At 46.6% G+C, this 16579-nt stretch overlaps 1 protein-coding gene across 7 annotated transcripts in view; it reads left to right on the forward strand.

The window, feature by feature from the left end:
* The window catches only part of TRAK1 (trafficking kinesin protein 1), a 115660-nt gene that overhangs the window by 22703 nt on the left and 76378 nt on the right, over nt 1–16579 (forward strand). For 4 of the 7 annotated variants that reach the window (XM_014790916.2, XM_014790890.2, XM_004419553.3 and 1 more), the window contains exon 2: nt 8765–8959. Coding sequence is in view for 5 of the 7 variants with exons in the window: in XM_014790890.2 (XP_014646376.1) it covers nt 8765–8959 (195 nt within the window). In the remaining 2 variants the exon portion in view is untranslated. Of the gene's footprint in view, nt 1–217; nt 310–8764; nt 8960–12504; nt 12564–16579 lie in introns of those variants that run through there. The other 3 variants (XM_087430786.1, XM_087430787.1, XM_087430789.1) reach the window with 2 other exon arrangements.

Consider the following 16579-nt stretch of genomic DNA (forward strand, 5'->3'; position numbering starts at 1 on the left):
TAGACTCAGTCTAACCTGTAGTTATCATCTGCTTTTGTAGATTTCTATACAAAGCCTATTAGAGTCACTGTTTCTGAAAAACACTGAATTTGGTTTTGACATTTTTGGGGATTCCGTAGCAGGATCCTTCCTTCTTTGCTTTGCCCTGCCTCTTCTTGCCCTGTCTTCTTACACAACAGACTGGTGCTGTCCCAGTGGACTGTGCCACCCTCAGTTGCACAAGATTGCACTTTAGCCTCATGTCGGAGACCCTGTTTCGGAACGAGACGTTGGGCGGCTTGGCCGTCTCTGCTCGAGTGCTCCTGTCGGGTATGTATCCTTGGAGCTGGTGTTCGTGTGTGATTAAGCGAGAGCTCAGAACCTGACACCCAGTCTAACTGGGTGTCAGTTGAACCAGTGTAATTGTTTATCCTTTTTCTTAAAAAGAGTCGCTTCTGGTGGCAATCAAGGCCACAGCCATTGCAGAGAACTCCCTATTGGTGTTTGTTTCTGTCTCTGAATCGTAGTTTCCTTGATCTTTTCTTTCTGCTTCCGTGCGGGTTTCTCTGCCTGGCCTTCCCTCTCTGGAGACCCCTTTACTGCTCACAGCAAGTGAACTAACTGTCCCTTAGTGGGGCAAGGCAGAAAAGGAAGAGAAAAGATGTGTGCCTGTCCCTGAGGGGCTGGACTGTGAGCCAGGAAGTGGCGCAGGAGGAATTGGGCTGAGGGGAGTGGGTCGGAGATCCTAGTGTTGCATCCTGCCACTGCTTAGCCGTGGGACCTCTCGAAGTCCCTTCTGTAAGCGGAAGCGGTGGAAGAGGACTGGCTCCGGGGTGAGCTCACACCAGCTCCCGTGAGGGGTGTGAGAAGTCCTATGTGGAAGCAGGGAGAGGGCAGATGTGTGGGTGGGGCAGAGCTGGTGGGAGACTCCCACACCCTTGTATACTTTGTGAATATTGAGCCACATGCCTTTTTTATCGATTTTTTTTTCTTTTTTTAATTAAAATCACAAGGGGCTGTCAACTCGCAAATGTTGATGTGCAAGAACCCCTGGAGGATGCTATAAGAGCCAGTTCCTGGGTCCCACCTGTGTAGATCCTGGCTCAGGAGGCCTGGGGTGGAGCCTCAGGAGCATCTCAAGACCCCTGTTACGGAAGCCCAGGGTCTGCGGTGTGCTGATGCCTGCCCCATGGCACCACCACCTGCATGCTCAGTTCTTGGGAGGGTTCCTCAGTTCTACTGAAATGCCTACAAATTAGCGAAGGCAGGAGAAATGCTTTCTTGCAGGTTCTTTCCCTAGGAAATCCTTGCAAGGGGCCGCAGACAGTGGGAGCGAGTCATGTGTGAATTAGGGTTGGGAGGAAGCGGGATAGGATGTAGGGTCCGGCTCAGCCAGTTACTGGTGGAGTGACTTGGGCTCCTCACCTAATCTTCAGGACCTTGGTTTCCTTGTTTGTAAAATGTCTTCCCCATCCTCACCCTGCCCTGCCTGCTGGTTGTGAGAGTGAATGAAATGCAGGAATAGATGCAGGTGCTTTGCATCGACCAGCAAATGTTTGTTGAGCACTAACTGGTTACAGGCAGGGTGCTGGGTAAACAGTGAAGAATGAATCAGCATCCAGGGAGGCATTACCACTTCCTGAGGCCAATTGTGTGGCAAGCTGTGTGCCAGGGCCATGCACTTGGGTCTGTTGCTGGCTGCTCTGTGACATTTGGCCACCTCCTCAACTTTTCTTAGTACACTGTCCTCTTCCATTAAATGAGGTGGTTGAGCCAGTAATTTTTGGCTTTAATGTAGTTTGTGAAATCACAACTTTTGTGGTGTGGAGAGTAATTACTAACACTGAGTTCCCTGAAGATGCGTAGGTAAGGCTTTCAACTATATGACCTTATGATAGGAGTTTTCTAGAAGGACGTCTCTCAGACACCAGTTACAAAGTATCACGTGTGTCTCCGGCACCAGTATGGCCTGTGTCTGGGTATTTGAGTCTGTGCCGTTTAGTCCTAATAATTTCAAGAAAAAGGAGTTGTTTCCAAGTCTGTACAGAATGGTTTGCAAGTGGCCGAGTAGGAGATGGGTCTTGTCTTGTGAAGTCTTCAAAACATTGCTATGGGTTTGCAGTCATTGCCAAGGGTCATGCGTGATGAGAGAGGCTTACTACCTCCAGCCAGAACTTCCTCACAGACCTGGGGTCACGCTCCTCACCCACTGCCCTTTTGGCCAAGTGGAAACTTGGTGGGTAAAGAAATGGAGTGGGGTTGGGACAGGGAGTAAAAAATAGAAAAAAGATGGGCTTTTGGAATGTGGCTAGTTTTGATGAGTTTAGGTTCCTTTTCTTTTTCTTTGATTGTTACCTTTAATGTAGTCCAGAATATTCTCCCGAGGCTCAGAGTAAGACACAAGGATGGGAAATCCCAGCGTGCAAGCTGGAGGCACACATGTTTAATTTGGCTCTCGAGTATTTATAAAATTCTAAATTAGCGTCCAACATTGGGGGAATCTCCCATAAAAATACAGATCCCTGGCCTCTCGGAAGACGTCAGCATGTCTAGGGCCAGGGGCACCTCCTCGGTGGAGCAGGATGTGCTATGCGTGGTGGCAGTCCCCAGACACAGCCCTGGGTCTAGCTGCTCAGAGACATTTAGGGTAGGAAGAGAGCTTTTCTGCGTCCCGATGCTTTTGTTCTACAGATGAAGAAACTGAGTCCCAGACAGACGAAGATGTGACTTGCTGGGGTCCCGTTCTCCAGACTCTTGAACAGTGATCTTGCTGCACCCAGGGCCTCTCGCTCCTTCCAGCAGGGGGCAGTCATGGTGTTTACGTGCCTGACTTTCTGTCTGTTCCCTGACTTTATGCTTTCCTCCTTTCCCCTGTACCCTTCTGTTCTGCTTTCTTCCTCTGATTTTGCCAGTTTTCTCTCACTAAGCTGTTCTCTTTGTCCAGCACTGCTCTCTCCCTCCTTTTATTCTCCCCTCTCCCCTGCTGTTTTCCCAGCATCTCCTGGAGCCTGGGTGAGTGTTTAGGATACTTCCTCTGAGACAGCTCTTCTGCACACTCCGCTCCCTTGCAGCTGTGCAGTTCTCTGTTCTCCTGGGCCCAGTGCCCTCCACTCCCGTGTGCAGGCAGCTATCCGGCACCCCATCTGGGGGCGGCCACCACTCGGAGTATGTAACTGCGTGGTCCTAGGTATGCTGACTTCTTCCTAGAACCCAGGGATCTGTATTTTTACATGAGACTCTCTGATTTTTAAATTCAGAGCTACTGTTTCTGCTGTAAAATGTAAGCATCGTCTTGGGCACCTGGCAGGTTTCATGAAGCTGGCATGTCACCTGGGCATCAGTGTGAATTGTAAGATGGAAGGGCCTCCTTCTAGTCCCACTCTGGGGGTGCGGATCTAGCCCAAGTCAGACGTAGAGTGGACGTAGCTGCATCTACAGTCCCAGACTCTCTAGCCGCTGAGCCGGCTCCACACCCTCTCCCACCTCCCAAGCAGCCCTAAATGAAACCCTTATCCTCAGGTAGGAGGACCCATGCAAAACCTTACGCCTTGGAGAAAACCTAGGGAGGGTTATAGCTCTGAAGAGGTGAAGAGACCTGTTATATTCTGCTCCCAAAGTGGTGCCTTAAGAATGGTGGACATTGGATTGGATCGGTGTTCGAGGAGTGGTTAAGGGGACGTCACTTCCCTGTGGGACGTTCCTCCATGCTGGACGAAGACCTAGGGTGATACTGAGAGGGGCTTGAAAAGACCTTGACGTTAGATGGCTTGACCTCGCCTGTGCTGAAGGCTGAGTGTCCATCCTCAGTGGGCAGAGGGTTGACAGACTAGACCTGCCCCCCATTGCTGGTTCTTCCTTCCTGTTCCATTTTTCATCTAACACTCACTGAGCGCTTACTGTTGCCTGGCACGTGCGAAGGGCTAGGCTAGCTGTAAAAGTGGGTAGTTCAGAGCTCTGTCTCCTGGGGGCTTGTGGAGAAGAGACTGTAGAAAACACTTCTAACATTGTAGTGACATAATCCATATACCAAATACATAGCCAGGGGACAGAAGTCAAGGAAGACTTGAAATACAGAGTGACATTTGAGTGATATTTTGAGATGGTGTTTGCTGGGCAGTGAAGGACATTCTAGGCAGCTAGAACAGCTGGTGTGAAAAGCCAAGATTTTGCAAAAATGTGTGTGGAGAAGGGTGAGAAGTTGGTATGGCTTAAGTGAGGAGGTATTGGAGAAAATAGCAGAGGCTGAGCTAGATAAGAAAGGCTGTTTGGGTATTGATTTGGCTGCGTTAACAGAGACCACAACAATAGTGACTTCAGTAAGGTAGATGTTTATTTCTTTGTCTTAAAAGTCTAAGTGGAAGGTGGCTCACGAGTTCTCTGCTCCACCAGGTTGTCCTGGGCACCCAGGGTTGTTCTGGTCACCCCGTAGGTATTGCTGTTACTTGTATGGTTGAAGAGGGCTCCAGTACTGGCTCCGTCTCTGCAGTTCGACAGCTGGAGAGGGCATGACTTGGAAGTTCTGATTACGTCCTGTTAACCAGGCATATGGACATACCTTACTGCAAGGAAAACTGGGAAATGTAGTGTTTAGCTGGGTGGCCATGTGCCCAACCACACCTTGGGGCTTACCAAAAGGAAGAAGCAGAAATCAGACATTGGGAAAGAATCAGTAGCCTCTGTCCTAGGAGGGTGTGGGCTGAATCCTGAAGCACTTTATAGGGAGCTGGGAGGCTTTTAAAGCAGGTCAATACCATGATTTAAAGAAGCATCTTTCCACAGATGGTGCCAGCAGCAGCATGGCCAGCAACCCTGGGGCTGTTGTAGTAATTGGGGAAGGGGGAAATGCTGAGGGTAGATTCTCCCTGACTGCCTGGGGGAACCTGGCCTTTTGATAGTTTGACAGGCTGGAGGTCAGTGGGTACTGGGCTGCATATCTGCCAGAAGCCACGGACCTGTTGGGGTCTGGGTTCAATCAGCAGGCTGATGCCCTTCATTTCAGACTTATCCTAGAACAAATTTTATAGCTTATTAATAATGTGAATTGCAGCTGTGGAGAAATGACCATACAGAGCATAAAGGGTTCTTTTCCACCGGGTTGGGCCAATAGTGTCCTTTCACACCAGGAGCTTGAATATGCTCCAAGAGAGGGGGCAGGGCTGTCCTTTTCAGGCCCCTGATCCTTCATGGTTCTGCAGACAAGTTACTTCAGTTCTTGGCTCTGCTTCCTGTGCTCTAGAAGGGAAAATCATTCTGACACCTCCCTAATTTGTCAGTGTGTTTAATAGAACATCCCTACCACACTTAAGAAGTCTTCTGCCTGTTTAGAACAAAAACTTCCCAATCAGAATATCCTGGGACTTCTCCAGCATTTCTAGTGTGCCCGCCTGGGAGATGGGCAGCAGATGGCAGGGGCAAGGGCACAGCTTTCAGTCGGACAGCTGGATCTGCCACTTATTTAGCTGCGTGACTTTGACCAACAAGATATTCCACAGCCCCTGTGAATCTCAGCTTCCTTATCTATAAAACAGAGCAAATATTATCCACATCTCAGGTTGCTGGGAGGGTCAGGGAATGCTCCGAAGGCACTGGCTTGGTGCTTGGCATGGTGACAGCATTCCTGGGGAACTCGCGAAGGTTCTCATATTATGTTTACCCAACCTCAGGCCTTGGGTATGTCTTCTCCATGAGGCCAATGTGGTGTTCCCTTCCACTGGAGTTCCGTGGGGCCTCTGGCCCTGCAGTCAAGGTCAAGGAGAGCTCTCTGGGTGGTCTCTAGAATCCTTTCCTATGCCCTGACTCTCTGAGCCTTCCAGGCAGCTGAAAACTTGCTGATGTTTGTATGGCTGGTCACGTTATGGAAAAATCAAATATAGAGAGTTTTTTAAAAAAGACATTTTGGCACCACCTCAACTTTTGATACTTTATCTCACTGGTCATCATATGCTTTAAGGAAAACAATCTCTCTTGGGCACAAGGACCCACACTGTAAATAGGTTGACTTTCAGCCTTGAAGGTGGAAGGACAGGTCAAGTCTCACCGATTGGGCTGCTGCCAGCATGCTCACAAGTGACAGGTTATTTTAGGAGGGGTATGCTTTTTTTTTTTTGGCAGTCTGTTGCCTTCCCCACCACCAAATGGCAACAACACCAGAAGATTCCAGCCTGTTGTGTGGGTGCATGAGGCGGGAATGTGTTGGTTCCCTGCCTGTTTTCCTAGGGACAGGCTGGCACTGCCTTTTGTGGAACCACTCCATGTTTAGCTGAGAGATGGGCAGGTTGAGTGTCAGCCCTCCTTGACCCTGTATTCCCTCAGTCAGATGGCAGCCATTTTATAGCTGTCAGGCCTCTCCCTGTGATGAGCTTTGTGGGAACTCAGTCTTCACTTGATTGTGAGAGGAGGAAATATTTGCTTAATTATGAGCCCATCTTGAACTTTTGAGATGGTGTTTTGTTTTTAGTGGGAGATAAGAAGAAATATGAGACATCTTCTGTCTTGAGGTGGGGCTGTTGACTCTAGCCTAGGGGAGGACATAACTTGTGTTCATGACGGACCTTTGCAAAGTGGCAGAGCAGCTCTGGTGTGGTTTCGGCTGGCTGAAATGCCAATGCGCTTGCTGTGACATTTCCCATATTAGACAGAGAATCCTGAGCGCTCGAATGTTGTCCCCCCTCCAGGACTGAAGTGCTTCCCTAAAGCTCTGAGTAAGATTTTGAATGTCTTCACCTTCTACTTTTAACTCTTTCCTTAACACTTGAAAAACCATGCTGGCTTCCTGAATCAAAATGTTCTATAGTGAAGCTTTGCGTATTGAATTGAGTGAGAAGGGGTGTTGTGGAGTGGTAGGTGGTAGGACGTGGGAGAAGGAGCCTACAGGTGCTTTCAGTGGGCTCCTGTCTGGAGGGAGATAATTGGCCACTGAACTCTTTATCTGTGATTCCATTTTTTTTTTTTTTTTTTGCCTGCTTTGTGGCCTTCTTATTACACACGAAGGAGACAGGGATTTTGGTAAGTCTCTGTCATAGCCACTGTTCTGGGCACAGGCGTCTCCACGGTCCCTCTGAGTGTGAGCGGCCCTGCTGTCCCTGCCCTGCTGCCGCCTCTGCCTTAGTTCCAGCAGAGAGAGGAGCGAAGGGACTGGTCCTCCCTGCTGTGCCTGCTGTGGTTCTCCGGTAACCGCCTGCTCCTTCCTGCTCTGTCCGTCGTCCCTCCCTGCTTGGAGCACCCTGGGGTTTGCTCCCACCATTTGCACCATTCGTTTCTCCTGTGTGTGTTTAGGGTTGGGCCTTTCTCCCTTAATTAGATGCCAACTTCCACCTTTTAGAAACACCTGGTAATTCTCATCTCTTGCCAGCACCTCCTCCTTACTTCCTGTTGCTGTTATGTGGTTTTATTTATCTTGAGAGTGGTTTTGCTCCACTCTTTCTTGCACTTTCCAGAAGGATGGGAGACTGAATCACATGCTCTGTCCTCCGCCTTTGTTTTCTACTTCAAGGCAAGAACATGATGTAATAGCCTTCTTAAGAATTGACTCCCACTGTCTTATTTTCTGAATGGTTTTTCTCGTTGAAGGCTCATTCCTAGAATGAAAGACTGAGTTAACTCTTCTCTCTTGTGCAGCTGTGTGCACCACAGTGCCTTGGTTTTTATGGGTTGACGAGACCACCGCCGCTTGCACCTGTTTACTGTCATAGATCCCGAACACTTTCTGTGAAATGGGCTGAAATCGTGACTGATGTCAGAATTAGTTGATAGATAATCAACACTCACCCATAGCATTTATTTAATTCATTCTTCCTAGGCGTACAGAAGTTATGTAAGACCTGTCTTGTCCTGGATACGTTTGCCACGTTTACAATTTAATTAACAAGGCTGCTTTAATGTGCCTCGTGTGGATTGATTCACCTTCCTCCACAGTATCGTGCACCGCCTGAGCACAGTCTGGGCCAGGAACTGTGAGGGGTACGGGTGGTGGATCGAGGACAGCCGTATATGGAAGTTTGCCATCTCATAGGAAAATGAGTAGGATACTAAAATACCCAGAAGACAGAACTTAATGAGTGCAGTAATAGAAGTTCTGACAAAATGCTATGAATTTAGAAGCAGGAAGACAGGTTAATTCTGCTTGGAGTGCTCAGAACGCCAGTATGTCGGGGCAGGTGGTATTCAAGCTATGCCTTGACGGAGGGGCACCTGTTGGTCTAATGGTTGGAAGCCCCAGGAGAATACAAGTGTGGCAAGGGCAGGACCACCACTGTTGTGTTTACCATTGTGTCTCCTGTATCTGGTACTCAGGATGTATTTGGATGGATGGATGGAAGGAAATGTAGGTGGATGGACAGATGAATGAATGAATTAAATGAAGGCAAAATCCTAGGTGGGGCAATCGCTTGCGTAGTAAGAGTGGCAGGAAGAAGTTAGGCATATTGGTGAAATTATAACTAGTTCAGCTTAAGTGTAGAGTGATTGAGAGAGAATGGCCAGAGAAAGGATTGGAAGGAAAGACTTAGCCCAGATAGTAAAGGCCCAAGAATTTTGGCTTCACAGAAAGTGGGTAGTTAAACAACAGGAACTATTTCTGGTAGGTCTTGGCAGTAAGCATGCATAATTCCGAGTTTCAAGAATAGAATTTAAATTGGAGAAAGACCCCTGGTATGCCTTATCTGTCCTCTCCATGCTGTGGGTAAGTAGCTGAAGACATCGCCAGTAGGCCACAAGGTTAGTTAACTAGCAGCAGCAAGGCCATAACCAGTTCTGGGCTCTCATTTCTCTGTCATCTTCTCCCTAGACGTGTGCAACAGCACTGATCTTCCGGAAGTCGAGATCATTAGCCTGCTGGAGGAGCAGCTGCCCCATTATAAGTTAAGAGCCGATACCATCTACGGTTATGACCACGACGACTGGCTCCATACACCCCTCATCTCTCCAGATGCCAACATCGACCTCACAACCGAGCAGATTGAAGAAACACTGAAGTACTTCCGTAAGTAGTTCCCCTTTCACCTGGTGACGGCACTATGGTGACCAGTCCTTCTCAGCCGTGGCGTCAGACGAGATCTTGTACTGGTTACCAAGTTTTGTGGCCTGCCATCCATGGAAAGATGCTCAAAGAAATGTGGCTGTAGGGTTTACCCACATAAAAGGCCTCGATTTTAAGTCTTTTGAATAGAAATTTTAGCGTAATGGGGACAAGTATGGGTTTTCATTGGAACTAGCTTTTTCTTAACCATACAGGATTTGAAAATACTCCCATTTTCCCCTCTTACTAAAAGTACCATTTGAGTCCTTAGAAACTCATTTTGGGAAGGAGTTTGTCTGCATTTAAACCAAAGGTATTGGGACTGTCTAGACTGCTCAGTATTTATATGACGTAGCATGACATACCAAGGCTGATGATTTCTGTGTGAAAGCCCATGAAGCTGATTATTTGGGGGAGTCAAGATATTGCTGCAGCAGCAAACTAGTCATGCCACGGGCTGCAGAGCTGACACCTGGCAGGATGAGAAGTACGCTAAGTGGGTTTTTTTTCAGTGTGTTTGTGATGACAAGGGGGTGAAACCTGATTTTGCAGACTTGAAAAATACGTGATAATTTTAAAAATTCACACTAATGATGTTTCTGATGTTCATCAAGAAGTGCCTTTTTTGAAGTAATTTTTCCCTTCAGAAGTTTTTGGCAGCCCTATGAGATTGGCAGGACAGACCAGTTCTTATTTTGACACCTCTGACTTAAAATTTAAGTTCATTTGAACCTAGTCTAAATGATGTCACTTCCAAAGACATCATTTACATATCTGTGTATCATTATATCACCTTAAAAAAAATACAGCAATCCTGCATCTACTTGGAGATAATGTGGTTCAAAACCAGCTTATCCAGCATTTATGAAGTTTTCTGTAATTATTTTATCTAATATAGGCCGATCTCCAGTTTTCTTGAATTTGTGAAATCATTTATAATAAGTCACAACTGTAAGTTTCTTCTTTAGAGTGTATCTGGGCCTGTTTTCACATATTCTTTATTAAATATTAACAGGAAAGGAATTTTGTTTAAGTTGACCTGTATTTTTATACCTAATGCAAACCTTACAGTCTTTTTGTGAACACTGCAGATAATCAGTTTCAGTAGGATTAAAAATAGAGTAATCCACCCCAGGGCAGATAAGAGGCACGTCAGGCTTGTCCTAATGTTCAGGTTGAAGCTTCAGAACTTCAGGTGTGTCTTGTAGTGTATAGGAAGCTCTTTGTAAGTCACTTATGTTTACTTATCGTATCTGTACTGCCAAGGAGATGTGGTGTGTGGAAGGTGGAAGGTGTGGAAGACCGTGTCCTGAGTAACCTCCCTGGTAGTTCTATGTTTGGTTCCTTCAGACTGCTTCGTAGTAGAATTATTTTTCCAGAAATCCCCGTGTGTTACTTACCCTTCTTTAAGAGACCTTCCTATGATTCTGCAGGACCCCTTCATGGCCGTTTCCACTGCAGGAGGCTCCTGGTCCCTTCCCATACACACTGACTAATCACTTACGTTCATAGTGTAATTGGAGCACCATTCATAGGCAGTACTTCACTGTTTTTGAGGAACTTTCATATGAATTGCCTCATTTTGTCCCTATAAAATGTCTACTGTTTGGGCAGGACTGGTTTTATTATCAGGGAAATAGAAGTGTGTAGGGCTCATAGTATTTATTCCACACCACTGCTCTACAGCTTCTAAATTCCTTTTAACAGTAGACTTGAACAGACATTGTGGCTTGCTATTGCGTGTTTGTTTTGCTTTTAGTTATATATTTGAGAGAGAAAAAAAGTCATGGTGGATTTGGCAGTGGATAATACAAATTATAATAAAACCGAAAGAACCAAAATAAACATTGAGCAGAGATTCTGGAAGTTCTTAGAGCATGGTTGCATCCAGGTCTTACCTTAATTCCCTGGTTTCTTCTGTGCTACCTGTGCTTAGAGCAAAGTAGGTGTTTGCTAAATATCCATTACATGAATGATCAGTTGTTAACTCTGAACTTAAACACAGCACCCTGTAGAGCAAGGCTTTCAAACTGAGGTCCTGGGACCCCCAAAGGGTCTGTAGAGAGAAATGAGGAGTTCTATGAACACGTAAAGGAAAAAAGTCACATCTTGATTTTCATTCTATTCTAAATAAAATGCAGCCTTCCCTTTCATTATGAGCATAGAAAACAACACACAGTGGTATTGGCAGGACCTGGAATGTGGTCACCAGTAGAAAGCACAGGTATTTGCATGTCGTGCTACAGTAGAAGCAGATACTTGAAAACTCATCACTGCTCTGAAATTACTTCATGATTAGATGTGCTGCTAGCTCGTGTTATCTCCTGCATTGATAAGGAAGCACTTAGCACACCACAGACTTAAGTTTTAGTAAGTGCATTATCATATAATTGGTTTCATTTGTAGTCCTTGTATTTTATTTTATGTCTTCCAGTCTTTCTTCTGAGGGGGCCGTGAGCCCTGCCAAGCTGGCTGAGGGGTCAGTGGAAGCACGGGGTAGGAGCCCTGCTCTGTCCGTGGTGTCCTTTTTGTGTGTCATTTGTTTACACGTGTGTCACCCAGGAGACGCCGTGGCTCCCAGCCTGTGACTCACTGTGTGTCCAGTCAGTTGTTGGGTGTGTGAGACGACAACATAACCCCTTGTTTCATTTTAGATTGATTTTCTGCCTTGACTGGGGCAGTGGTTCTCTGTTGTGGGTGGGAGTCGGGGGAAGGAGTGCTCCAGGGGGTTCTGATACACTCCCCCAAGTGAAGACCACTGGATGAGAGGGTTGTCTACACCACTGCTGCACAGAGCAGAGCAGACGCCTCGGATGTCAGGGGGTGGGATACAACTCAACCCCCTTTCCTACATGTCATCCCCAGAGTGGAAAAATGACACTTTGCCTTTTAATTCTGGCCCTCACCTGGCTTGTTGAGAAGAGGCAGGAAAGCTTTGGGGTCCACCTTTATCAGGTGGTAGATTGACCTTTTCAGAAAAATTTCAACACTTTCCATAGTCAGGTGGGTTTTTTGACTTCTGATAAGGCTGCGAAACAGAAAATGATAATGACTAGCAAAGCAAATGTACCAATGAATATAAAATAGGGAGAAAAAAGTGAACATTTAATGTTTACTGTGTACTAGGCATTGTTCTTTTCTTTAATCTCTATTTCTTTTCTTTTCTTTTTTTTTTTTTGAGGAAGATTTGCCGTGCGCTAGCATCTGTTGCCAATCTTCCTCCTTTTTTTCCCTTTTTTCTCCCCAAGGCCCCAGACAACAGTCATAGTTGTACATCCTTCTGGTTTCTCTGTGTGGGGCGGCACCTCAGCATGGCTTGATGAGCGGTGCATAGGTCTGCTCCCAGGATCCGAACCAGCGAACCCCAGGCCGCTGAAGCAGAGCGCAGGAACTTAACTGCTACGCCGCTGGGCCAGCCCCTAGGCATTGTTTTGAATGCTTTACGTGTATCTCAGTTAATTCTCACAATGACATCTGATTTAAATAGTCTTGCCATCCCCATTCTACAGATGAGGACACAGGCTCAGAGAAGTTAAGAAGCTTGCCCAAAGTCATACAGCCAGCAAGGGTAGGTTGCCTAGTTTCAAACCTAGATTGTCTGGTCTGACTCTCTGTGTTTACTCTCTCAGAATAGGTAAAGGAGAAAAGAATTCTAGTTTAAGAATAAAGCTCATTTGGTAAAAATGAAAAAAACCAAAGCCTCAGTTTCAGAATATGTCAATAGCTTATTTATTTAGAAAATATATGTCTAACATATCCAAAACTCATTTTTTTTCACTCAAGGTCCCTGTCCCAAGTGAAACTTAGCCTGATGGATCTAATTTCAGATGAGGTGTCCTCCTGCTCTGTGATTTTTGCCTCTGCCCTGTGGTCTGTAGGTCGCACGTCCCCGATCTCAGGTGGAGATGACTGTGTGTGCTGCAGATGTTTCTAGTCATGTAACGTTCCGCAGACACCGGACTTGAAGCTTGCTGTGTCGGTGCCTCCATGGCTATGGCTTCTTCTGGTTCCTCCTTCCCAGGGGCCATGCTCTGTAACTTTTTGGTTAAGGAGTATTGGTCAGGAAAAGAAATCTCTCTGTGTCTCAAGTGCATGTGATCTGCTGACCACTGAGTTTACCTGGAAAAGTCTTTTTCCCAAGGAGAAGAGAAGGTTATGAAGCAAATCAGAGTTTCACGACATTATTCCACTATTTGCTTTTACTGTAAAGTAATATTAATGAATCGGCCAACGAGCACTTATTGAGTGCCTGGTATGCACCTGTAATCTTTTGTGCAGTTGACTCGTTTGAGTTCCAGCTGAGGTTTTCTGGCTAAGGAAGTGAAAACATCTCCTGGATTATTGATTTTTTTCCGTTCCCTACCCAGGGACTTTACACTGGGTTGGGCCAACGCAGGAAGCTCTGGAGGCCTTCAGCTGGCGTCCTGCACTGAGTTGCCTACCTTGCTTGTGTGGGAGGAGGGAGTGGAAATTAATCCAGCTCCCCGTACCCTTTTAATGTTTTAAATTTTAATTTAAACAAAAAAATTAAAGATCATTAATCTAGTCCAACCCAGATGGGGCACGTGAGGCCTGGGGTGAAGTGAGTAGTCAAGGTGGTGCAGCTGGCTTGCACAGGACCGGGGATCATGTGTAGGTCTCTATGCTCTTCACCCCAGCACTCTAGAGTTGTGCCCATAAAGTGGCACATACGGTAGATGCCATACGCCCATTTCCGCCTTTGTTCCTTCACTTGTGTCCCTACAGTCACAGTGATGAGCGTTTGTATGAGCCTGATGTGTTACAGTTTTCTCACATAGAACTCGTCCCAGGGAATCTGCCCAGGATAAGGCACGAGGACACAGCATGTGGCCTGGAGGTCTAACTGGTGAAGCATGGGCTGGACTCCACCCTCTCCCCACGGTCCATACCTGGAGGTTCTTTCTCTCCTGTCCGACGTGCCCTGGAGCAGGGTTGACAGAGTGGCCACTCCCTCCTGGCCGCTCGCTCGACTGGATTCCAGGGCCTCACTTGGTCCCAGATTTCCCTCCTGACTCTGGCTAGTCCTTCCAGCCTCTTTGCCAGTTTTTCCTCCTCTTATTCTGAGCTTCTAAGTCAGTGACTCTCAACCTGATGCACCTTGAGAGCTTTTAAAAATATACCCTCCCCAGGCCCCACCCTCAGAAATAGTCACTTTGAGCCTGTGATTCCAGTCTCCAGGTAACTAGGATGTGCTGCTCCAAATGGTGGAGCGCCCTACCTGCTTCTCCTCACGTACTCTCTTCCCAGGGCTTTAAATACCAGCCACGTGCTGGTGACTCCCAAATTTATGTCCCTCCCTGACCCCCTCTCCTCCTCCCCCCTCCCCAGCTCCAGGCTCACATACCCAGTCATTAGCTTAATGTGTCCACTGCCAAAAGTGGAGTTTTTTCCTCCATACACATTTGTTTTGATAAATGTGACACTGCTTACTCCATTTCCATATCGTCCTGGCCAGCAGCAGCTCTGTTAATTCTTCCTCTGGGGATGTCCCGGATCCCCTCTCTGACCCTGCTGCTACCGCCCTGAACGAAGCCACTGTCATCTCATCCCTGGGCTGCCATAACTGCTCTCCTTGCTTGTCTGCCATCCTTTTTGGACTCAGCAGGCCAGCTGGCCTTTTTTTGAGATAGAGTTGGGTTATCTGCTCCTCTGCTTCCCATTGCTCTTTGGATAAAATGCAGAGTCTTCAAGGACCCAGTGACCTAGCCCTTGGCTCTCTCTGCACCCAGCCTCATCCCACCCCCCTACCCTCCACCAGCCACACTGGTGAACACTCCAAACTTGCCTGACGGAGGCTCCCTCTGCCCACCTCCACTTTCTTTCCTGTTCTTTGGTTCTCAACACAAATGTCCCCTCCTCAGAGAAGCCTTCCTAGACCACCCCATCCACAGTGTCCCCAACTCCTGTTACCTTTCCTTTGTCCTGCCTTCCTAGCTCTCATCACTCTCATTATTTGCTTACATAGTGGTAACCAGTAATAATAATGATTCGCATCTTTTGAGCACTTCCTGTTTGCCAGGCTTGTGCCAAGTGCTTTACCTTCCTGAGTGCCCTAGGATTCGTAGACTAGATTTGCAGTACATGACCCCCTTTTTGTTAAATGATGTTTTCTAATATGTTGCAATTGTTTCATCCAAATCTAATTGGCCGCTTAATCCTTAATTATGTCTTTCAAGGTATTAACTTGAGCTTTCATAGAAACAACTCTCTTTTTATACTGTTCATGAAATAATAAACACAATTATATAATTACATTAACAAGCAGAACGGACTCAAACAGGTTTGGGAACAAACACAAATGACCGTTGGTAGGGAAAGAGCTCAATTCATAGGAGCCCAAATGCCCAGGCACACGAACCATTGATCTGCTGGCGGGCGGGGTCGGCAGGCGGTGGGCATCGTGCAATGGGCTTTACGGGGGCTGTGGCTCCTCGTTTTGGTTAGAGGTCAGCCAGATGGTCTTCTAAGCTCTCTTGTTGGAAGGATACCAGGGTGATGATTAAACAAGAGAAGTCCTTGTTCAAAGTATCTCCCACTGGAACTTCTATTGAGAGCGTGTATACGTGTGCAGTTGAATTGTGCGTGGCGATATCCTAGTTCTCCTCTTCCTCTGACCAGTCACCTCTGTTTTTTTTGTTTGTTTTCATTTTTGATACACGTCTTTTCTCCTTCAGCTGCTAACATGCAGACGTTGTCAGTCGTCTGTCTGGGGCCTCCTCTCGCCCACGCCTCCTTTGCTCTAGCCTTGGCCTCTCTGCAGACCACTTCTCCGTTTCTCTCTCCACCCACCGGTGCTATTGCTAGAATCTCACACAGACGGAACAGGTGCGTGTCATCCTCACATCAACTTTTCTTAACCACCTGCCCGGCTTCCATGGCGGCCCCAGGCGCTCAGCAAGGACCCTTACCCGCTTCCCATCCTTCCCGTTCTTGAAGGCATCTTCTTCCCTGTCCTAAATCCACGGGTACCAGACTTGCATTTCAGCCCTGGCTCTGAAATCCTGTGCTTGTTGTCACCATGAGGAAATCATGGAACCTCTCTGTACCTCAGTTTTGTTTTTTTGGTTTTAAAAAAAGTTCTGTGACTCTTTGTTGGTGATGCCATGGCATTGGGAGATGGTGTCCATTTCTGATTTTCAGAGTGAGTAAGCAGGGATGCCTGTAACTATTGTGCAGGATCGTGGAGCCTACCCCACTTGCCAGCTCTGAGCGCCTGGCCTTTCAATGAACATAAATGATCTTTAAAAGGAGTTAAGTTTTAAAAATAATGTATCTTCTGGTCATAAAAGTATGCTGATATTAGATAATTTAACAAAAATAAACAGAGACAAAATGACTAACTTAGTAATCACTTCTCATTTTTTTGTGAGATATTTCTAGTTGTTTTTTCCTCCAAAAAATGCATTACATATTTGGGAACATAATACTTTTTACCTTAATGGTATATGTCGACCATTTCTCCATGGCATTAAAATTCTTAAAAAATATAGTTTTCACCATTGCTTAATATCCTATTATTTATATCTAACCATTGGTCTACTGTTAGGAATCTAGGCTATTTCT

The sequence above is a fragment of the Ceratotherium simum genome, chromosome 5, assembly GCF_057802395.1.
Source record: "Ceratotherium simum simum isolate JZ-2026a chromosome 5, ASM5780239v1, whole genome shotgun sequence".
Lineage (NCBI taxonomy): Eukaryota > Metazoa > Chordata > Mammalia > Perissodactyla > Rhinocerotidae > Ceratotherium > Ceratotherium simum.